This window comes from Capricornis sumatraensis, chromosome 10, assembly GCF_032405125.1.
Source record: "Capricornis sumatraensis isolate serow.1 chromosome 10, serow.2, whole genome shotgun sequence".
Taxonomy (NCBI): domain Eukaryota; kingdom Metazoa; phylum Chordata; class Mammalia; order Artiodactyla; family Bovidae; genus Capricornis; species Capricornis sumatraensis.
Genome location: NC_091078.1, coordinates 88753599 through 88777603, shown reverse-complemented (window position 1 = coordinate 88777603; position 24005 = coordinate 88753599). Strand labels below are relative to the sequence as shown.

Below are 24005 nucleotides of genomic sequence, written 5' to 3'. Positions count from 1 at the left end.
ACATATCAGATCTGCAGTAAGACCTGTCTCAGCCAGGCTCCTTCTTATTCTGATCCTAACAGAGGAGGGGAAAATCCCAAAACAGTCAAATTCATCTGTTTAACCCTTGACACAAATAAGACATGTTAGCTTGTAAAAAATATGGGCAGGGAGGAAATAGGTAAAGTTCCATCTTGCTTCTCGCCCCTCCCTCCCTCTGGGTCCAGAAGGAAGGATGGCTAACACATCAAGGGAGGGCCTTCAGATTGTCTCTCTGTTGGTGTTCAGTCCTGGTCACTTGGTTGCTTAGCTAATCCGTTCATTAAAGAAGCAGACATGGAGTTTTGCTTTTATTAAATAGCTATGGTCTTAGTGCTGTTTGCGTTGTAGTACAACTTGCTGTTGTCACCTGACATCCTAAGGAACTTTCCGTGTCAAGACCTACAGATCTGCCCACCTCGGGTGTCTGCAGTTAGTGTCCATGCTGTGAATGCAGAGGTGGGCGTCGGCCATGCCCAGTGCATCACTTTCATGCAAGGTGCCAGGGTGGGTTTCTCTGCAGGCGTGGATCTTCTGGGGCATGGCTGCCATCTGGGTGTTACTTTGGGCTCTCTTAGGAAGGCAGCCCAGTTTCTTGAGTCCCTTGGGTGTGCACATTCTGCTTTTAGTGTTCCCTGGTTGGGTGAGTGAGACAGAGCGGACCCCCCTCACCCATGGGCGAGGGGATGAGCAACTGTGGTTGCCTGGCAACCAGCCCCGAGGAGCAGCAGGGCCCAAGGGACCTGCCCGGGTGCAGGAGTAACTGACCAGCTGGCTAGCCACACTGAGACTCTAGGCCAAAACAGTGGCCTCAGCAGTACTTCCATGGGCTCTGTGTGAGGACTCCCCATCTCCCCAGGCCCATCTAGTCTGGCTCCACCGAGCTCTGGGCCAGTCCGCTTTACAGATGAGCAACGTGGGGCTTAGAAAGGTTGAGCTGCTCCCCAACACTACTTAGCTTGGAGGGGCAGAGCTGAAATTTGTCCGGGTTCACAGCCTCGAGGCCTGTTCCCTTACCCGCTTAGTTCTGCTGCTTTCCTAAGAGGCAGCCTCGCCCCGAGGCAGCCGCTACACTCCTGGCCTGCTTTGTGGGATGTCCTACACCAGGACCCCTGTTTTCCCAGCTGCCTTGAAAGGTCTCCAGGCAGCAGCAGTGCAGGCATTTGGCCCCTGATGCGCCATCCACCCTTGAAGCCCAGGCGGGGTCCTCCTGGCACTTGGAGCCCCAGCAGGTCTCAGGCCAGGCCCCACCGTGGCCACTGCGGTGTCCCACGTTGCCAGCAGCCACCTCATCCCCTGCTGGATCACACCTGCAGTGCTGGGGCCCCTGGTGCTTCCTCTTGGCTGTTGGCACACAGGCCTTCTCAGGAGCTCGGGTTTCAGACTGTGCTTTGCAGGCTCTGGATGCTGCTGAGGGAGGGAGCTGGTCTTCCAGGGAGACTCCCAGCCGGGAGCAGGAGGTACAGAGCACGTCTGTTTCAAGCCCTGTGTAAATATTGCTCTTGTCAAGGGGAAGGCGTCTTGTTTTTCTAGCCGTCCCGCTCCCAGGCCTTTTCCCAAATCTCCATCCCTGGCTTACACAGCTGCAGTGTGTGTGGAATGAAAAGGTGTCTGTATACGGCTGCCGGAGGGCCCGCATCCTGACCCTCAGCACAGAGCGGCTTCCCTGTGTTTTTATGGGTGGGTTTGCTGTATCTCTTGGCTCGAGCTTTGAATGGTCCATTCTGCAGGTTTTGAAGCATGGGAATGTGGAGAATTTGGGGTGGGACTCTTAGCTGCAGAGGTGCTGAGAAGGCCAGCAATGACACCAGGGAGTTCCAGGCTTCTCTGCTTGGAAGAGCCATTTTCTTGATAAAATGCTCCGGAAACCCCACTTTGCACGAGGTGTATGAGCACAACCTTTGTCCAGCACCCTTCACCCACTTTGGGCTGCCTCACACTCACAGGGACTCATCTGTACACACATGGGGATGCGGGGGGACACTAGAGAAAGCCCGAGAGCAGCAACAAAGACCCGGTGAAGCCAAAAAAGTAATTAATTAAAAAAAAAGAGAGCAGTAATTTTGGACTTCATAAACAAACAGAAACAGCAAATATTACACTAGAAAAATAACGCACAACAGGGCCATGCTCACAGATGTGTCCTGGGTCCTGGTTCTAGCTGGTGGCAGTGGTGAGAGGGAACTCCTGTGTGTGGATTTTCTTTCTCCCATCCACTCTCGGGTGAGTGGGCTAGGTCTGGGTTAGACAGACCTTCTGTTTAAACCCCAGATCAGTCAGTCCCCAGCTGTGTGACTTTTGGGATGAGTGGTCTGACCTCTCTGAGCCTCCACTTTCATCCTAGTAAGACGGGAATAGTAAGGGACCCCACCTGATAGGTTGCTCTTGTCGTGTAATTCCTTATTTCTCTTTTTGCACCTCGTCTTCCTTTCTGGGCCTTCACAGTCATGATAAACTGATGCTTCTCAGGGATGGAGCAAGAGCAAGGCCAGGTCTTTTCATATTCACTTTAAAAGTATCTTTTTTTCCCCCTTATTGTCACTTGCAGCTACTTCCTGGAAATGCTGTCCCTTGTTTGCACAGCCTCCTCCCTTTACCTGCAAGGCCTTGCTTCAGCAGCAGCTGTCATGAGGGCTTCTGAACAGCACATTTGAAATAGTTGGGGGGAACAGGATGGGTCGTGGGGGGGCGGGATTTGCTGGGACAGGAGCCTCAGGAGCTTCCAGAAACAGCTGGCTTGTGTTTGGGGTTGCGTGATAGCAGTTCCTTTGTTTTATTGATAACCAGAACAATAATTCTTTCTCTGGCCTCGGAGCTATAATTAAACCAAAGTAGTTCCCAGCTGGGGCGGGGTCCTGGGCTCTGGGAAGAGCACAGCCGTGCACAGTAATGCTATGCCGAGGATGCCCCCATAGAGGGCGCTGCAGCGGGTGTCTGGGCCCTACCTCTTCCTGCTCCGAACTGGAAAGGGGGCTGGGGGCTGGGGGCTTTTGCAGGGCCTTGGGCTCAGGCAGGAATGCCACTGTGATCGTTGGCTGACACTCTCTCTTGGCCCAGCTTTCCTTCTATCACAAGGGAGGATGTCTGTCCAGGGGGCCCTCGTATACCAGGCAGGTAGGAAGTAGAATGTCCTGGAGCTGGGTTAGGGCGTCCGAGGCAGCCAGCAGATAGGCCGCGGCTCCGGAGCCACGCACACGTGCTCCGATGCCAGCTCTGCCACGTCTCCTGTAGCTCTCACTGGCATGTGGTTGAACTTCCCTGAGCCTCATTGTTTGCTAAAGAGGAATCACTGGGCGTGTAAAGCACTGGGCACAGGATCAGGAGTCAGAGTGGTGTGAGTGGTAATTAGCAGAGCTGCTGTCTGGCCGCCTTCTTGTTGCTGGTGTTCAGGGCACAGTGCAGGGGCCCGCAGACCCCAGAAAGATGCTGGCCCATCTACAGGGTGGTGTCTGGGGCGAGGAGCCTGAGGAGGAAGGAGGCAGCTCCGGGCGGCCTGGGCTTCTCCAAGTCAACCCAGAGGAGAAAGAAAAGGTCAGCCGGCCTCCGGGGGCTGAAGCAGCACTTCGGGCGCACAATGGTGGCTTGGGCTTCTCGCCCTTGGCCACAGCTCATGCCCAGAAGAGAACGGGGGTGGGTGCTTGTGGGCAGAAGGTCAGCCACACTCCTGCCTGGACCTTGAAAAGGGGTCACCGTTCCCCAGGGCCTGAAGTTCTGTGCGCAGGAACTCAGAGCTCGTAAGCTTGTACAAGTGGCTTCCCACACCACCAAGGTGAGCCCTCTGTGAGGGGACCTCTGTGTGCCCCGCCACTGCTTCAGGGCCCCCAGAACACTCCCCAGACCACCCCCGCCCCCCCCCCCCCCAAGCCTCACCACCACCACCAATCCCTCCAACGGGATCTTTATTCCCACTTCCTTTCTCCCAGGTATCCAGTCAGAATTTTTCATCAATACCACCCGAGCAGGGCCAGGGACATTATCCGTCACCATCGAAGGGCCGTCCAAGGTTAAAATGGATTGCCAGGAAACCCCTGAAGGGTACAAGGTCATGTACACCCCCATGGCTCCTGGAAACTACCTGATTGGCGTCAAATATGGCGGGCCCAACCACATCGTGGGCAGCCCATTCAAGGCCAAGGTGACAGGTAACGACCAAAGGACTTTGAAGTGTTAGCAGGGGAGGTGATCTTGTTACAGTATCAGCAGAGCTAAGCGCTGGTAGAAACTGAATGATTTTAGATACGTTGACTCTGCCTTGAATCTTGGAGTAAAGAAGAAATAGGACATGTCAGCAGGGACTGCATGTTTAAAGCTTGCAGAATAAGCAGGCAGAGTAGGGGTGTAGAAGTTGAGAAAGCATGTTAGGTCTCTAACAGAAAAGGAGGAGTGCTTACATATTTGAAATCGTATGTATTTGTTTAGATCAGGGCCTGAAAAATCCCCTCATTTCTAACATTCACTTTTAAAAGAATCAAAAGTGGTTTGGTTTTTTTTTTAATAAATTTATAAAAACGTGCCTTCTTCAGAACACTAAACCAGTAAAAACCACTCACAGCCCACCGCCCAAGGTAACCACCATAAATATTGTGGTGAATTCCTTCATCGTGTCTCTTTCTGCTTGGTTCACCATCATGTAAGTAGTATAGGTTCATTGCAGACAATTACATTAAAAAGAAATTGACTTAAAATGTTAGGGAATTCCCTGACAGTCTGGTGTTTGAGACTCCGTACTCCCACTGCAAGGGAGCTCGGGCTCACTCTCTAGTCGGGGAACTATAAGATGCCACATGCCATGGGACATTGCACTGCCCCCCCCCCCGGGCCCCAAAAAAATTCAGAGAAAAGAATCACTTTCTAATATGTAGAGGGAATCATTTTTGATATTTTGTCAGTGTTCTCTCACATTTCTACACAGCTTAGAAATATTTTATATAAATGGAAGATGTCCATTCCATAGGATGGCACATGGTTATATGGGAGGGATTACTAGATCAAGGATTTCCATCAGGTCAACCAAGGCCAGACTTCCTAATATTCCCAGGAAGCCAGATCTTAAGTTGTGTGGGGCAGGACCCTAGAACTCCATAGAAGACAGTGGGCAGGTTGAGATGGGTAAGCTGTGGCATTTAGATCCAGGTGTTGGGGGTGTGTGGGAGAGGTGTGGTGGCTTTTGGATCCCAGTGCTGGGGAGCTGGGGCTCTCCTGGGATTTCTGCTCAGGGCACTTGCCTTGTCTGACCAGTCATACCCGTTTGCTCCTTCCCGGGTCCCAGGCCAGCGTCTGGTCAGCCCCGGCTCGGCCAACGAGACCTCCTCCATCCTGGTGGAGTCAGTGACCAGGTCCTCGACAGAGACGTGCTACAGCGCCATCCCCAAGGCATCCTCGGACGCCAGCAAGGTGACCTCCAAGGGCGCAGGGCTCTCGAAGGCCTTCCTGGGCCAGAAGAGCTCCTTCCTGGTGGACTGCAGCAAAGCCGGTAGGCAGCCTGGCCCTGCCCGGGGAAGGGAGGCTGTGGGGGGACGCCTTCTGTGTCACATGCTCATTATCTTATTCTGCCCTGAGTATTTTTAAATGATTTGCCTCTTGATGTTTCTCAGATGACCTCAAGGTACATAGGAAAAGTTCTATTATCCCCATTACACTGAATCAGTAACCTGGCCTCTTCTCTGCCACTAGCTGCTTTAACTGCAATCTGAACTTGAGTATTTATTTGGGTGTCAATGTGATTTAGTTGCCTAGGTCCTGGCACCTGGCACATCTGCCTGGAAACCTGGCTCCGCCACTTACTTATTTCTCTCTCCCTCCCTGTTTTCCTTCCCAGTGCTTATTAGCCATGTGCCCGTGGGAAAGTTACTAAATGTCTTTCTGAAAGTCAGTTTACTCTTCTCTAAAATGGGAATAATAATATTCCTGAAGGTTCTCAAGAGAATAAATGAGATTAGAGTAGCCAGCGCTTATATAGCCTTTTTACTGTGTGCTAAGGGCTTCACATATAACAGTTCCTCTAGACCACCAGGAGGTCTCTTTTTTTTAACACTTTCACCCTCTGTTTACAGTTGGGGGAGCTAAGGCAGAGAGACGTGAGGTTCCATGTCCAAGGTCACCCACCTAGGAAACAGCAGGGCAGGGGTTTGACCTTGTATGAGTCCTCTGCTCTCCCGCCTCTCACTGGCCCCAAGCATCAACCGAGAAGTGTAGGCAGTAACCGCTACCTTTGCTTTGGCTCCCATCTCCCCTCCTCTTCCTCCTCCTCCTCGGGTGCATCCTCATGACGTCACCACCTTCCTCTGCCCCTCACCCCCACCCCCAGGTTCCAACATGCTGCTGATCGGGGTCCACGGGCCCACCACCCCTTGCGAAGAAGTCTCCATGAAGCATGTGGGCAACCAGCAGTACAACGTGACCTACGTCGTCAAGGAGCGGGGGGATTACGTCCTGGCCGTGAAGTGGGGAGAGGAGCACATCCCTGGCAGTCCGTTCCACGTCACCGTGCCTTAAAACACTTCTCGTTGGGTCCCGGGAGCCGTGCTGGCGGCTGCTTCTGTTGCTTGTCTGTTAACTCGTTTTATACAAAGTCCTCTGGCCTGTTTGTGGGTCTGAAACCCCATCCTCAAAACATTGCCTCTTTTATTCCCCCCCCCCCCCCTTTTAGTACAGAAAGAAGTCCTAAACTTGACTCTTTAGGGTCATGTTGGGGAGTAAAGAAGTGAAAATTGATGCAATAGGCCTGGCCAATCAGACCTCTTTTGGCACAGATCACCCCCTCCAGACAGAACCGGAGCAGACCATGCTGGTATTTTTAAGAAAGGAAATTAGCTAGTCAGTTTACAAAACAAGGCTGGGAGGAGGGGCAGGGAAAAAGAGGAGACCTAGTCTGTGCTGTCATTTCAAGAAGGAGATGACCGTATCATGTGAGAAAGGGGTACTAGGTGGACACCTTTGTTTTAACACTACTACCGCCCCCCGCCGCCTCCAGGGGCAGAGTCCAAGGTGACAGACTGGCCGAAATGGCTTCCTGGTGCCTCTGCCCTCATCCTGCTGCTTGCTTCCCTACAGGGTCATTGCGTGTGACCATCTTGACAGCCAGGTCTTTACTTTTGTTTTCAAAGTCCATTTCAGTCACCGGGTCTGAGTGGTGAGCAGTCCCCAACTTGCCAAAGATTCCCTGCCCCCCCCACCTTTTTAAACCAACACAAGTCCCTGTTCTTAGCCCATGCTCCAGCCATCGGTCTGTCTATTAAGTTTCCAGCACGTCCGGAGAGACCGCACACGGGTCTGAGGGTTAGCGGAGGCCTCCTGCGCCACTAAACACTCCACACCCACCCCCAGTCGGCCCCAGCGTGGCCTTTCTCTGGAAAATAATTATAGAAGGGAAACCCCTGCTGACCTTTGGCCTGAAAGTCAAGGAATGACAGGGGAGGGAAGGACCACAGCTCATTGGTGGTCCTTCACCATTCGCAGAAACAAGGAAAACATATTCGGCCCCAAGGACATGCCACCCGAGGCTGTTTGGAATGCCAGCTGCAAAATTCCGAAAATGGGGTATAAGGCATTTTGCAGGCCTTCTTGGACACCTGCTTTGGAATAAAAATGAAAGTGTTGGGGGGTTGCTGGCTGACTGCAGGGCCCAGATGTGCGGTGGGGTCTGAGCAGGCAGTCCTTTCAGACTGGCTGCCGAGCCCTCCGGAGGTGGCTGCTGTCATCTCAGTTGCATTTGTGGGCGGCATAGGGTGAGGTGGGTGACCCTCCCCGAGGTGCAGCAGCTGGGGGTGAGTGTTGGCAAAGCCTGCCTGTTAGAAACTGGAACTGCCCGAAGCCTGATGTAGAAGGACCACAGGCCTCATGAACTGGGACGTAGAAGTGAAACTGGAACCAAATGCCGACTGTAAATTGTATCTTATAACTTATTAAATACGTTTGCTCCGTAAGCTCCGTGGGTGTTCTTGGATGGTGTCCTTCCCTAAGTGGTTTGAGGCACTGACCCACCCTCCCAAACCCTGGCCGAAAGGATGCAGATTAAGCCACTTGTCTCGATGGGGAACTTCGTCTCTTTTTGCTGGGGGATGTTCTATTTCTCCGCAGGCCCTGGGGGGTAGTTTATCAGGGTGAGGCGCCCTGGCACCAGCACAGCCTCCCGGGGAAGTTTGCTGCGGTTTGCCCTGGTTAAGAGTCCCAGATACGAAACCCACTGAGGGGAAGGCTGTGGTTTTATGAGAGAGAGAGAGAAAGCCTTTTTCCTGATGAGCTGTGAAACCCTCGCTGAAGGGAATGTATTGAGGCAAGAAGTGGCGTCACCTGTCACTCCCTGGGACAGCAGGGTTTGGCTCTGGAAGCTTCTCCTTGCCATGTGCTTATGACACTCTCAGCCCCTGCCTCCTGTTCTGCAGCAGTGCTGTGATATGGTTTCATGGTGAGGATGCTAACTCAGGTGCTGCGGTAACATGTTTGGAGTCTTGGGGCCCGCTGGGGGCGGATTCTGGCCCCTGCTTTTTGTCCCCAGAGTGGGAGCTCTACTTCCCTGCTTATCCTGCTGTGGGAGCAGACACACAGGAACCCAGGATCCCTCCCTCTCCCCCTGGGCACCAGCAGGTGCCGTGATGACAGGAAGTCCATTCTGGACCCCCAACCCTGCACTGGGGGTGCAGGGTGGAAAGAAAGTCTTCTTTTGGTGTGCTTCTTCCCAATGTCCAGCTGGTGATCAGGACAGTGATGCGTTGTGTACCTCTGAGAGGTGGGAGGAGGACTGAAGGGATGGAGGGTCTTTCTGCCCATCGTTCTGGAGAGAGCAGCCTTGTCTGTGGGCCTGTGCCGTGAACGTCTGTTCCTGGACTCCAGGACGTCCATGGGCTTTGCGGAATGCAGGCTGTCTCCAGTGGGTCTGGAGAGGCCACGGTAGGCTGCATTTGCCCAAAGAGGAGACCAGGATCCCACCCTGTTGAAGCCTGGCTGGTTTCTGGGGAGGCAGCATTGGTAAATTAACATCTGGACTTTAGCATCAAGTAACCTAAGGATTACGTCCTGGCTCTGCCACTCACTGGCAGTGTGGCTTGGGGAAGCTGCTTCACCTCTGAGTGTGCTGTGAGCCCTCTGGGAGCTGTGAGAGTCTTGGCCACTGCTGTCTGTGACCAAACCCTGCCAGAGGTGATGGGCCTCCTCCACAGGCTACTTGTTAGTACGAGGTACTGCTCCTGGCGTTCCCCCTGGCAATTACATGAAGGATGTCTCAGGATGAAACCTGTGCATTTCTCAACTGGTCAGTGGCTAGTACCACAGGGCAGTTGTTATGTGCACCTGGACTTGCTGCTATAGGAACCAGCTGTTGTTTGTACAAACACCTTGAAAACTTTGAAACCTGACCCTTTAGCAACTAGGTGCCAGGCCCTTTCTGACTTTGACTGGTTGACTCTGCCCCTTTCATTCCCAGAGCTGGCTGGACCATCACTCTCTGGTGACTGATGGAAGTTAGGCACACAGCAGCTTCCAGCTGCCACGCAGAGACCCCCAGCTCAGAACAGGCCCGTCCCCTCCATGCCCAGACCCCCTCCTCACCCCGTTTCCCTCTGCGACTCAGAGAAGCAGTGCAGCCAGGGGGGCAGCCTTTTATCAATGTGGGCCCTTGTCCACCTGTCTGGTCTTAAGACTTCAAAGGGGCCTTGAAAGCCACATTTTGATGAGTTTTGTGTAAAATGAGTTGGGCACACAGGGATTTAATTTTCCTTGAAAACTGCACAGACTTAGAAATTAGCAGAGTAAAGATTAATGGTGAAATGGGTGCTCAATCCTCGTCAGCCCCCCAAGTTTGTGTTTGAAAATGGGCAAGATTGTTGATTCAAATGCCCTTTGGCTTTAGTGCTTGAGCAAAAGGATGGACTCTCTCCAAGTCTCCATTAACTCGTGGGAAGATGGGGCTTTGTAATCAACTAATTTTGACTAATGAAAACTCTCCCAGAAACACAGCTTGTTTGGCTAATTTTTTCTGCTCCTCACAATAGCAAATCATAACTCCAAGAGGGAGTGAAAATGTCACATCGCTCAAGGCAAGGCTGAGTCCCATTTTTTCCCTCTGCTTTGTCCTCAGGGTACTGCCCAAACACACGGTGGGAGGAATCCTTCTAGACAAAGAGATCCTTTCTGCTTTGTGATAAGGCTTTTGTCTGGGCCCCTGAGCCCACAGGGGACCAGCTCATGTGCAAGGAATTTAGGGTGGCCCACCCTACACCCCTTCTTTCTTCTTCAAGAGTTCTCTCAAGCAGGCCTGCAGGAGGTGGGGAATTTACGAGCCTGACTTGTGGCTCGCATCCAAGGGCGTTCTGTATGTTGGGCCTGCTTATCTCCCCAGGACAAAGCTGGAAGATGAAAGAATCTGCAGCCTTTTATTGCCCACATCACTCCCTCTGCCTTGACCATGACCGCCGCCTTCCCAAGAACCAGACACCTCTCCCTGTCAGCGTGGACATTCTTAGGGCAAAGCTGATGCTGGGTGCCAGTGGGGTGATAGCAGAGAAGGAAGCCTTGGCAGAGGCACCAAGCCCCAGAGATGCCTGCTTCACGGGAAACCCATGTATGAGAAACACTCAGAAAGCAGCAGGTCAGGAGGTCTGGATTCCAGTCTCAGTTGGCCTGCCTCAGGCAGTTACCTTCTCTTGTGCCTCAGTGCCTTTATCCATAAAATGGGAAGATAATGGGGAAATCCACTCTAAGATGAATCTTCAGCAAGATCTCACAACACATCCATCTTCCAACTGACCTGGGCAAACCCTGAGCTGCCGGGAGAGGGGCTGCATGAGTTTTGAGGAGACTCAGCTGCCCAAGGTGAAGTGGAAGGGGTTCCTCACAATGGGGAAGCACGGTTTGTGGAGAAACCGTTTAGCATGGGGGCTATTAGCACAGGCCAGCAGATTCAAATCCGTGACCTCTGGCCGATTGCACACACTCACAAAAAACAGTGCCTCCCTGATTTTCTCCGGTGACGTGGGGTAATGGGACCTATTCCGTAGAGTGTTCTTAGGATTAGCCGACAAGATGCCGTAAAGAATATCACTGACAAGGTTCACAAAATGATTATTACTCGCTCAGTGCCTAAAATGATTCTACTGAGAGAAAGCTCTGAGAGCTTAATTACAGGAGAAGCTACTTTAAGACATGTACTGAGTCCTAGGAGAGGCCCTTGGACAAAGTTACAGGCCGGGGATTAGGGTGGGGTCATCAGTGGGAGTGGACAGCATGGGTCCCTGGTGGCCTGGGGGTGTGGCCAGAAGGCAGGGTGGAGACTCAGGTGCACCTGTGACCCTGCTCACAGAGACCAGAGGCAGGCCTGGGGGCTGCCCCCACACCCCAGGGGTGGGTGGTGGCTTTTATTTATTTTTTAATATTTATTTGGTTTGAGGTCTTAGTTGCGGCGTGTGGGGTCTTTGATCTTTGTTGCGGCAGGCGAACTTAGTTGCAGCATGTGGGATCTAGTTCCCTGACCAGGGATAGAACCTTGGCCCTCTGCATTGGGAGTACAGAGTCTTAGTCCCTGGACCACCCGGGAAGTCCCTGTTGGTGGCTTACAAATGAGTTTCAAAATTTAGAGTAAGAAAAATATAAGTGACAATGCTAAGCGCTGTTAGGATCATCTGCAGTTCTTCACAGGGGAGTGTGCCCAGGCTCAGAAAGGATAGTGACGATCAAGGCTGTGTTAAAGCTCCGAAAGTCTAAACTAAAACTTGGGGTCCTGAAGCTGTTCCAAGGCGCCTCTCCCAGGTTGGACACCTTAACACGGGAACAGAATCTGGAGGCCGGTCACTGTGGGTGGTTGGCGTCCTGGGGCCCACTGAAAGGCAGCACTTTAGGGGTGCCTCTCTGCACCCTCCCATGGAGGCGGGAAGCCTGTCCACTGGGCGAGAGGACAGCTGCCTGGGCTGTTGTCACCTCAGTGACCACCGGGGCGGCCTTCAGCTGTGGCACCGTGGGGAGCCCTGGTGGTGGGGAAGGCACAGGATATCCGAAGCCCCAGGGAGAGGGATATCCGCCTCCACCCTCTTGTGCTCTGAGCACCTGGGCTAAGGAGTCTGTAGGTAGGGGTGGTCTGAGCCATGGGTGCTTTCTTGAGTTCTCCACCCCAACACCGTTTGACCCCAGGGTTTTGGCACCCCTGCCCCCTAACTCTAGACTTTCCTCCCTCTGTCCTTACTTAACCTGCCTCTTGGCAAGAGAGTTGCAATGAACCGGTGTTCATGGTTCAGTTCTCAATCAAAGGACACCTCCTCCAGGAAGACTACCCAGACCATCCCCCTAATTCCCTGCCCGCCCTTCTATCCATCTGGTTATGTATCTGTCTCCCCTGGACGGAGAAACACTGAGGGCAGGAAGCCTGTGGGCTCTGTCCCTTCTCATCTACCTTTATTACCTGGCTGGGTGCCTGGCACAGGGTCAAGAGAAAGTGAATGTTTGTTGAATGAATAATTGAGAGCACACCCAGCAGAGCAGAAAGGCGAGTGGCCCCAGGGGACTGTGGGTAAACTTCTCTGGTACAGGGAGGCGGAGTGTGAGGATCCAGGAGGCTGAGTTCACAGTCCTGCTGATGGGTCCTCCGCCCCGTCCTGTCTGTGCCTCTCTCACGATGCCTGTCTCACAGGAGGGTCTGTAACGGAGCTTTGGGTTTTGGAGTCAATCCCAGTGCAACCATTTAACAGTGCTGAGCATCACTTTTCTCACCTGGAAAAATGGCATAAGAGAGCCTATTAAGTCACTGAGTAGGGTTATTCAGTGAGGCCCCCAGCCCAGGGCCTGGTGCCCAGGGCACAGTATTTCTCCAGGCCTCCCTTTGCCCACCTGAAGAGGCTATGAGGGCCCCAGTAATCAAGCGGGTGGTTTAAGGCTCGTGGAGCTCAGCCTAGCAGCTTGTACCTAGCAGGTACTTGTTAGTCATCAGCTGACATTTACCAAGGGCTTCCTCTGTGCCAGGCGCTGTTCCCATTGTTTACACACTGTCCTAACGTCACTGTCTGAGCATTTAAGTTCCCACCATCACCTCGCTGCACAGATGAGGCTGTGTAGCTGTCAGGTGGCAGAGCTGTGTGAGGGGCTGGCTCCCACCCACGTGCCCAGAGTTTCCTGGAGTGGAGACCGGACCTCTCTTTTAGACTCCCTTGGGTGCCTGGCATGCAGTTAGGGGTACACTTCGGTTTGCCAGATGGAATAGAGGCTGTGGAACCTTATGTGCCACCGGGGATCCTCTGGGTATGAAGGGCAAAGGCGCCAGCCCTGGTTCCTTTAGGGGAGAACGTGGCCCCCTGCCAGGCAGCCCGGGTGGGTGTGGCCTTCGGTCTGTCTGTCCCACTGCCTGCGGATGGCCCCCCAGTGCCCCAAGCAGCCCAGCCCCTCCTTGCCAGCAGGGCCTCGGCAACTCGGCCCTCATTGGCCGCACGTATCCCTGGAGACGAGGCCCCAGCGGTGCAAACACAGGCTGCAGAATGTTTCCGCCCTCCCCGGCCCCTCCCCCACACTGCCATGAAGGATCTGCTCACCTCCCAGAAGCAAGCCTGCTGGCAGGAGCACATCCGCAAGGAGACCGCCGCTCGGGTAACCTGGAACCTCAGCTATGGCCACAAGCGCCCGAAGGAGGGAGCCTTGGCCAGGAAGCCGCCTCAGAAGGCCACCTTCCGGTCAGCCTTGGGAGCGAGGCCATCGCAGGCCACCAGCTCCCCTGAGAGCAAGGAGGTACCTGCTGGATGGCCGGAGACCAGGGAGCTCCAGGATCAGCTGTCCTGGGGAGTGGGTGTCCAGGGCCCTGCACCCAAGGTAGACAGAGGCTGGCAGGCCCAAAGAGCAACTCGGGGGCCTGCAGATCAGACCCAGCCTGTGGGCTCAGGGATGAGGCAGGTCCCCCCCTGCACCCTGCAGCTGCTCTTCCAAGGCATCTCCCACGACGGCCAAGGCCGGGCCTCGTACCTCCGGGAGCGGTATCGGCAGAAGCCGGAGGAGAAGTTTCTGTACCCGATTGTGTCATCCTGGGAGTACGGCTGGCACAGGGGTAAGGGCCACCACCCTCTTGCCATTCCAGGCCTTGGCAGGCGGGCCCAGCCTTGCCCCTCATCACATTCCTCTGGCTCACTAAGCTCTGAGCAGGGCTCCAGGTTTCTCACACTCTGGTCTTTCTCCTGCCCTCCCTCTGCTGGCTAACTTTCAGATGTTACCTCCTCTAAGAAGTCTTCCAGGAGACCTCCAGGCAGATGAGCCCATCTTTATGCGCTCATAGCTTTCTGAGTTTGCGCAAGCACCATTGCCATTCCTTGAGTATCCCTCTAGCCTGGTGAGGCCTTGAGGTTCCAAGGCTTCTTAGTTAAGGTCATTAATGCCCTCCCAGCTCCCAGGTTGGGGCTGGCACTCAGGGACTGTGGGAGAAATGAATATGAACTAGGGAATGAGGATTTGATTTGGAATCAAGAAGTGTGAGTTCAAATCCTGGCTTCACGACTTTCATGTTGTGTGAGCTCAAGCAAGAACCTTAACTTCTCTGGGCCTCAGTTTCCACATCCAAAAAATGGGGACAAACAAGTACTTCCCTTCCTTTGTCACACAGTTTTGGGGAAAATCTGGTAGGAGAACACCTTGAGCAGGAGTTAGCCCTCAGAAAGCTGCATGAGGTGGAAAGGACACACAGGCCTTCTGCATGTAATCCTGGTAGAATCTTGTTCAGAACAGCCAGTAGAGGGAGATGTGGAGCCATTGAATCCCAGCTCCGCCCCAAAATGAGTCAGTGAACCAACCTGCATAGAGCTATGCAGGTTGATATTATCAGACTGGATTTGAATTCTGGTTCATTCATTCAACAGATGTTTATTGAGCACCTCATATATGCTCCTCTTTTTTGTCCTGGAGTGTCTGGCAGGGAGCAAGACAGACATGGCCCCTCACAGAGGGCTGGTGCCAGACGAATGAAGTAGAGTCAGGCAGTGGTCCATGCTACAGAACTGTGCTTTTCAATCTTTATTGTCACCTGGGGAATCACCTGGGGGTCTTGTTAAAATGTGGGTTGTGATCTTTCAATGAATTTCAGGGATGAGGTGAGATTCTGCATTTCTAACCTGCTCCCTGCTGACACTGATGTTATCGCTTTGGTCCATGGGTCACAATTGCTTTAAGAAGCGGTAAATCAGGAGACAGAGATAGAGGCTAAGGGGCTGCTCTGGTAGTACACTAGGTGGTCAGCAAAGGCCTGCTGGAACGGCATGTTGAGTAGAGTCCCAGGCCGAATTTCCTCCATCAGATTCTTCTGAGAAGGGCCTGACTCCCTCTGTCTACAGAGTGAGATAGGCGTCACACAGGGCTTCCCCATTCCTCCTCTTCTGTTAGGCCCATGGGTCCATGCCCACTGCCTCTGAAGCCATGCCAAGCACAGGGTTGCCAACAGAGCAGATTAAAATACAAACTGCCCAGTTGCATCTGTGTTTCAGATAACCAATAACCTTTTAGTTTAAGTCCCATGCACCCAAGTATGGCATGGGACATATTTATCCTGAAAAAACTATCTGTGAAATTCAGATGTAATTGGACACCCTGCATTTTATCCAGCAACCCAAGTGCTGGGGTCAGAGGAGCTGATTCTGAATGACCCCCTGGGTACAAGGGCAGTACAGGTTCAGGACAAAGTTTAGTTTTCCCTCATAGTGTTCTGTTGAAGCCACAGTTGCTCCCAGAATCTCTGGAACATTCTGTCAGTTGTGTCTGGACTTCATGCCCCTAAGCCAACCAGTTCATAGGCCAGAAGGGGAACAGATGGACAGAACTTCTGCTCCCCAACAGTTACAGACAGGAGCTGCGTCTTCCCAGTGGGTGAAACAGCCATGGAACAGAGGGGTTGAAGGCACTGTCTGGGCCCCAGCTGGGTCAACCCCAAGTGACTTTTACACATAGAAAGCACTCGTCTAGTGCCTGGCACACAGTAAATGCTCAAGAAGTGGTTACTGGTATTATTTTTATTATTAATTCAACAGGCAGGATTTGCAGCCAGTGGGCATTTGGGGAGCTAGTTCAGCCTTGGTCAGGACCCTGGAGGTGTTTGCCGTGGAGCACTGGAGTGGGAGGGGAGTCGCTGGACCAGGGGAGAAATGTGATGAGGGGGAAGTGAGCTTGGGGTAGGGATGCTGTCAAAATAGTTAACAACTAGAGAACCCTAGGTGCCACCTATCAGGGCAAATCCTGGTCATGGGGCCAAAGCAGGGTGTTGAGGTTCCTATGCTTTGCCAGGCATACCGTTTAGTTAGTAGATTCTAAGAAGGAAGGGGAGGGGGACCTCAGATAGGGATCAGGGGCTACTAACTGCACGGGAGCGTTTCACTGTCCAGCACCCAACGCTGCTATGGCTGTATGCTGTGCTGGGCTAGAGCTGGGCTGGCAGGAGGCGTGGTGGCCCCAGCTCCACCAGGCCCTTGTTGTGTTCCAGGGGAAGCCATGAAGGACACCAGGCCTCCAACTTATGCCAGGTTCCAGCCCATCACAAAGAACTTTTACATCAAAAGTAATATCTTCCATGTTGCACGGCGAACAGACCAGCTGATGTGAATGAGCTGGGGGTTCAGAAGCTGCTCCTTCCTTTTCCCGTGGTCCATGTGGACCCTGCAGGGCAGAGACGCTGCCAGCCCCACCCACCCTCTCTCTGTTCTGTCCAGCCCTGCCTCCTCTGCCAAGCAGGGGAGGGGCTCAGGTCTACTCTAAGGTGGGATTCAGGGGGCCCCATCTGCTGCGACCTGTCTGCCCTCAGAGACCTTAGCTATTTGCTGAGTTCCCCACCCCCGCCATCACCACTGCCAGCCAAGTCACTCCTGGGAGGGAAACAATGGAACCTGCAAGTGTTTAACCAGCAGTCCCGGGGCAGGGGAGGGGGCTCTTTCAGTTCTTAAGGTGCTAAGTGGAGCCCGGTATGGGGTTGGTGCACCTCCCTGTCCTTATTCTACATTTTGTTGAAGGGACCCAGAGCAGAACTGCTCAGTCCCAGTGGAGCCCACAGTTTAGGGAGGAAGTCGTTTCCATGTTTACTTTCTGCACACACCGCCTTCCCCTCACCTCCACCCCAAGAACCTGCAAGGGTCAGGGTTGCCTCACTGCTATAACAAACAGCCCTGAATCCCAGTTGCTCACACTTATTGACAAAATAAAGATATATTTATTACAGCACAGTGCAATCTGAGGTTCAGCGGGTCACCTACCACAAGGTGATCTGGGGACCCAGGCTTCCCCCATCTATCTGGTGACTCTGCCATCTCCCAGGGCCTCGGAGTCCTCGCCTGAATCCGCTATACCCAACTGGGGGATGAGGGAAGACAGGCTGAAGGACTGGAGAGTACACGCCCACTCTTGACTACTCTGGCCTGGAGCTGACAAACACTGCCACGTTCTATCAGTGAAAACAAATCACATGACTTGTCGAGAAGGCTGGGAGTGTTGTGTGACCAGGAGAACAGGAGAAAGGGTCCCCAAACATGTAGCCCATCTCTGCCAGAGCCCAGTGGGCCCTGTGGCTGCTCTCGGGGTGTGTTTGCGTTCCGCTACTGCTGAGTATGAAGTCCACGGGTAGACTGGTAGTTGTTTCCCGGGAGTATTTGGACCTGCATCCTCTTCAAGAGAAGTTCCTAGAAAGACCACTAGGTGGTGCTGTTGGACCACAAGGGTAGTTACCACGGTTGGCCCCTGGAAACCTGTTTTCTCTGCTTGCCTTCTGCCATCCATTTGTTGTGTGGCCTTGGACTGCAGTTTTCACACTGGTAAAAACACCAGAGGGTGGGCTTCCTAGGTGGCTCAGTGATAAAGAATCCACCTATCTCTACCATCGAACAAGCAGGAGATGCGGGGTTCAATTCCTGAGTCTGGAAGATCCCCTGGAGAAGGAAATGGCAACCCACTCCAGTGTTCCTGCCTGGGAAATCTGATGGACAAAGGAGCCTGGCAGGCTGCAGTACACGAGGTGGCAAAGAGTCAGACACGACTTGGTGACTAAACAACAGCAACAATGTGGAGTTAGACTAGACTAGTGAAAACACGAACTTTGGGGGCACACTTACTTGATTGTACTTCTGACTTCACCAAGGTCAGGTTATGACCTCTGTGGGTTCGTAGGGTACTTCTGCCTTCACGAATCTCTTCCATAAAAAATTAATTAAAATTATATTTTACAACACTTGTACACATACATTTATATTAATATTAAATGCAAAAAAATGTGTCTTCAGCCTAAATTTTGAATTTCTTTTCCTCCTTATTCTGAAAAAATTAAAACATTCCTGTGGCTTCTAAACATATTGTGGCCATCGGCCCCGAGCCTACTTTGTCTCATGAGGGAGGCACTACCTCCATTACTCACCAGCTGTGTGACAATGGGCAAGTTGTTTAACTTGTCTGGGCCTGAGTTTCCTCCTCTATAAAATGGAGATGACAACAGAACCCATATTTTTAGGGCTGTTATTTCCTAACAGCACTAATGGTATTTCTTAAAAACAGCCTGGCACAGAGTAAGCTTTGGCAAGATGGCAAGTGCTGCTGCCATTGTTGTTATTATCTTTAAAGACACTTTCAGGGACTCGCCTGATGGTCCAGTGGCTAAGACTCTGCGCTCCCAATGCCGGGGGCCTGGCTTCCATCCTTGGTCAGGGAACTAGATCCTGCATGCCGCATCTAAAGAGGCTGACAGCAGCAAGGAAGATCAAAGATCTCAGATGTCACAGTTAAGACCTAGTGCAGCCAAATACATATTTTAAAAATTCTGCCCCCTCCATCCAAATACAGACGTTTTCAGCTCTAACTTTGATGAAATTATTAAAATATCTCAAACAAGCAAGAATCGTAAATAGGACGGAAAAATAACATGAAACTTTCAGGGTATTTGATGGGGAAGTAAAAGAGGTTCCTAGAGAAAAAAGGCTCAGCAGAAGAACTTTTCAGTATGTGAACCATGAACTTCTTGATGTTCAAGCTGGTTTTAGAAAAGGCAGAGGAACCAGAGATCAAATTGCCAACATCCGCTGGATCATGGAAAAAGCAAGCGAGTTCCAGAAAAACATCTATTTCTGCTTTATTGACTATGCCAAAGCCTTTGACTGTGTGGATCACAATAAACTGTGGAAAATTCTGAGAGAGAGGAATACCAGACCACCTGACCTGCCTCTTGAGAAACCTATATGCAGGTCAGGAAGCAACAGTTAGAACTGGACATGGAACAACAGACTGGTTCCAAATAGGAATAGGACTACATCAAGGCTGTATATTGTCACCCTGCTTATTTAACTTATATGCAGAGTACATCATGAGAAACACTGGACTGGAAGAAACACAAGCTGGAATCAAGATTGCTGGGAGAAATATCAGTAACCTCAGATATGCAGATGACACCACCCTTATGGCAGAAAGTGAAGAGGAACTCAAAAGCCTCTTGATGACAGTGAAAGAGGAGAGTGAAAAGTTGGCTTAAAGCTTAACATTCAGAAAACGAAGATCATGGCATCCGGTCCCATCACTTCATGGGAAATTGATGGGGAAACAGTGGAAACAGTGTCAGACTTTATTTTTTGGGGCTCCAAAATCACTGCAGATGGTGATTGCAGCCATGAAATTAAAAGACGCTTACTTCTTGGAAGGAAAGCTATGATCAACCTAGATAGCATATTCAAAAGCAGAGACATTACTTTGCCGACTAAGGTCCAACCAGTCAAGGCTATGGTTTTTCCAGTAGTCATATATGGATGTGAGAGTTGGACTGTGAAGAAGGCTGAGCACCGAAGAATTGATACTTTTGAACTGTGGTGTTGGAGAAGACTCTTGAGAGTCCCTTGGACTGCAAGGAGATCCAATCAGTCCATTCTGAAGGAGATCAGCCCTGGGATTTCTTTGGAAGGAATGATGCTAAAGCTGAAACTCCAGTACTTTGGCCTCCTCATGTGAAGAGTTTACTCATTGGAAAAGGCTTTGATGCTGGGAGGGATTGGGGGCAGGAGGAGAAGGGGATGACAGAGGATGATGGCTGGATGGCATCACTGACTCGATGGACGTGAATCTGAGTGAACTCCGGGAGTTGGTGATGGACAGGGAGGCCTGGCGTGCTGCGATTCATGGGGTCGCAAAGAGTCGGACAGGACTGAGTGACTGAACTGAACTGAACACATATTTTCTCCTGTCATCAGTGAACTCAGATGAGGTAGGAACCTGGGCTTGTAACAAGCAGCAGAAACCGTGGCCGCCTGGAGCATGTGCGCCAGGTGGGCCCACACGAGGTCTGCTAAGCGGCTGCCGGGTGCTGCTTGCAAACGTGCGTGCGTGGGCCGGCGTGGTGCGTGCGTGGGCCGGCGTGGTGCGTGCGGGCCGGCGTCCTTGCGCCTGAGAGCGACTAGAGGAGCGCTCTAGAGCGCTCCTCTCCGCGAAGAGGGGTTGGAATGGAGTTTGGAAGTGTTTGTAAGCCTTAGACTTAAAGAGTGAGGGACTTTGTTCTCACAGGTTAGAGCGGCAAAGAGGGGAGGGCACTTGTGGCAGAGGGAACGGCGGCGTTACAAAGACCTGAGGCAGGAAGGTGGGGGAGCACGTTTGAGGAACCGCAATGAGGTTTACCTTTAGCTTGGTTTTAAGCTTTAATTCTTCTGTCTCTGATGCCGTCCTGTTTTATTTGGCCATGCCGCGAGGTTCCCCGACCAGGGATTGAACCTGCTCCCTGGGGAGTGCAGGTGTTGGGTCCTAACTAGTAGACCTCCAGGGAATTACTGCCATTCTATTTTATATCCCTCACATGTTCTTTGAGAAACTACACTACACTGGAAGGCCCTGCTAGTTTTCTGTTTAATCCTTAGTTAGTACCAGCAAAAATTATTCCCTGCTGGGCTGGAGGAAGCACAAGCTGGAATAAAGATTGCCGGGAGAAATACCAATAACCTTAGATACGCAGGTGACACCACCCTTACGGCAGAAAGTGAAGAACTAAAGAGCCTCTTGATGAAAATGAAAGAGGAGAGTAGAAAGTTGGATTAAGGCTCAACATTCAGAAAACAAAGATCATGGCATCCGGTCCCATCATTTCATGGCAAATAGATGGGGAAACAGTGGAAACAGTGGCTGACTTTATTTTTCTGGGCTCCAAAATCACTGCAGATGGTGATTGCAGCTATGAAATTAAAAGACGCTTACTCCTTGGAAGGAAAGTTATGACCAACCTAGATAGCATATTAAAAAGCAGAGACATTACTTTGTCAACAAAGGTCCGTCTAGTCAAGGCTATGGTTTTTCCAGTAGTCACGTATGGATGAGAGACTTGGACTATAAAGAAGGCTGAGCGCTGAAGAATTGATGCTTTTGAACTGTGGTGTTGGAGAAGACTCTTGAGAGTCCCTTGGACTGCAAGGAGATCAGTGCTAGGTGTTCATTGGAAAGACTGATGTTGAAGCTGAAACTCCAATACTTTGGCCACCTGATGCGAAGAGCTGACTCATTTGAAAAGACCCTGATGCTGGGAAAGATTGAGGGCAGGAGGAGAAGGGGACAACAGAGGATGAAATGGTTTGATGGCATCACCTACTCGATGGACATGGGTTTGGGTGGACTGCGGGAGTTGGTGATGGACAGGGAGGCCTGGCGTGTTGTGGTTCATGGGGTCACAAAGAGTCGGACATGACTGAGCGACTGAACTGAACTTTGTAAATTAGGTATTTCCATCTGGGAGGGTTTCTAAAAGAAAAATTATAACAATTTTCCTACCCAGTGTCTACTGCAGTTTGCTCAGAATATTTTTTTTAAGGAGAACTCTGTAAAGACTATTGCATTTTCCTCCAGGGTGGTAGTGTAGTACCCCCTGAGTTTAACTAACCAACAGCAATGTATTCAGCAGTGACTGAGAAGACATAGCTCTTTCCTTATAGAGGTAGTGGTTGGGGATGGAGAACAGACATTGGCCAGGTGATTACACGTGTGATGAGATATAGGAAGGAAACACACAGGGCACCACGGGAAGATGGAATCGCAGATCCCAAAATAGACTGGGGCGAGTTGGCCAGAGAAGGCCTCCCTGAATGAACAAGGTTTAAGCTGAGTTTCGAGGAATGAGAAGGTTATTAAGTGAAGGGGAAGAAGAGCAATGCGGGAGGAAGTAAACAGCATGTGAAAAGTCCCAGATACTGGCAAGTGTGAACGAGGAGCGAAGCGGTGTGATTACAGAGTGTACACGGTTGAAAGTGGAGTTGGAAAGGTAAGTGAAAGCCAAGAACTATTTTGTGAGAGCTTTGTGGGCCATGGTGAAGACTTGGTAACTGATATGGTTGTGACCTCTCTCACCCACACACCCCTCCTGCCCTTGTACTTTTTCTGGGAGGAAAGAGATGTGACCTCCAGTTTGTTATTCTTTCCCCCCCTGATTTTGCATCTGCTCTTTACACTTGCCTTGTGCAACCCGAGGCAGAGATGGGAGCCAGGGTGGCTGAACTGGAGAAGCTCCCTTCTGCATCCCCCTCCCTGCCCCTCCAACCCACAGGGAGAGGGTGAAGGGCACTGGAGAGCATGTTTGTTTGAGGTAAGAAAGGAGTGTTGATGAGCATGACAAGACAGCAAGGACTGGACGTAGGGACATCTCCATTTCTCAAGACTCAAATATGCCAAAATACTTGCTGTGTTGAATGAAAAAGAATTGGAAACTTGGCCTGATTCCTTGTATGGCAGAAATTCATTCTAAATAACTGAGAGCCTTAAATAACTGGGTGCATATACCCAAAGGTTTGACTGGCTTTCCCTTTAACGAAACAAGTCTTATTAATAAAAATAACCCCTCCATTTGTTGAGGGCTTTTCAGGTGGTCGGTCAGATAGTGTTTTAAGTGCATTATCTTATTTAAACTTCCTCCAGGAGGTTGATTCTTTTTTAACTCCACTTTATACATAAGGAGACTGAAGGCTGGTGAGCTGCTCAAGGTCCCCTAGTTAGTACGTGATGGTGTATACCATGCTACAACTCTTATCATCTAGGAGAGTATAGGAGTGTGGGTGAAAGATTTGGTCCCCAACAAATAATGAAAGAAAAATCTGGTCCTCGTATCACCTAGGCCATTCAGAGAGTGCAAGTCACTCAGTCATGTCCGACTCTTTGTGACCCCATGGACTATACTGTCCATGGAATTCTCCAGGCTAGAATACTAGACTGGGTAGCTGTCCCCTTCTCCAGGGGATCTTCCCAACCAAGGGATCAAACCCAGGTCTCCTGCATTATAGGCAGATTCTTTACCAGCTGAGCCACCAGGGAAGCCCTCATATCACCTAGGAGCTTATTAAAAATGCAGGTTCTAGGGCCACCCCAGAGCTACTGAGACAGGTGCTGGACCCTGGGGAATCGGCATGGTAACTGGTTCCCTAAGATTTCAAACCCTCTGGACAAAGCCAAAGCTGAATACATAGGACCAGGGTACACCCCATACCCTGAAAAGTCACAGGCACTCTGTCCCAGCCAGGCAAAATGAGCCAGAACAATGGGAGGATGTCTGGGGCTTGTTAAGTTGCAGCCAGTGAGAAGAAGCCGCACTTCGTCCCCTCTTGCTTGGCATAGTTTGCCCAGAATGGAAGCTGGCAGATGTCCATGGCCCCAGTAAGTTGCTCCAGTGCAGGGACAGAGAGGTGTCTTATAGCCAAAGAGGCTGCAGGGTGGCAAGACCAGGCCAGAGACATGGACAGACTCAGGTAGTGTCTGGCTCACTTCCCCTGCCTCCCCCTTCTGGCACAGAGTCTTCCCAGCCACGTTGCTGGCCTTTGGGACAAAGGGATGACCCTTTCCTCAGCAGTGAGCTCATTTGTGAATTGCTTGCTTGACCATTTTGCAACTTGGAAACCGGAAGTTTTCCTGGGACTGTTAGCACTGCTCATAAAGGGTCACAGAAGCCTTGTAGCCTTGCTACCACTGGTTCCAGCAAGGCCTCTGAGGTTCAGTGGATGTTTGGAGAAATCAGGGCATGTTTAAAGCAGGACACTTTTGATTTTATTCTCTCAGCCAGATGT

At 51.5% G+C, this 24005-nt stretch overlaps 1 protein-coding gene across 6 annotated transcripts in view; it reads left to right on the top strand.

Moving 5' to 3' along the window:
- Positions 1-8123, top strand: part of FLNB (filamin B) — a 139105-nt gene extending 130982 nt beyond the window's left edge. For all 6 annotated transcript variants that reach the window (XM_068982281.1, XM_068982280.1, XM_068982279.1 and 3 more), the window contains 3 exons: positions 3942-4160; positions 5288-5491; positions 6326-8123. In XM_068982281.1, coding sequence (XP_068838382.1) covers positions 3942-4160; positions 5288-5491; positions 6326-6513 — 611 coding nt within the window. In that variant the 3' untranslated portion in view covers positions 6514-8123. The remainder of the gene's footprint in view (positions 1-3941; positions 4161-5287; positions 5492-6325) is intronic.
- Positions 8124-24005: the final 15882 nt, after the last annotated feature.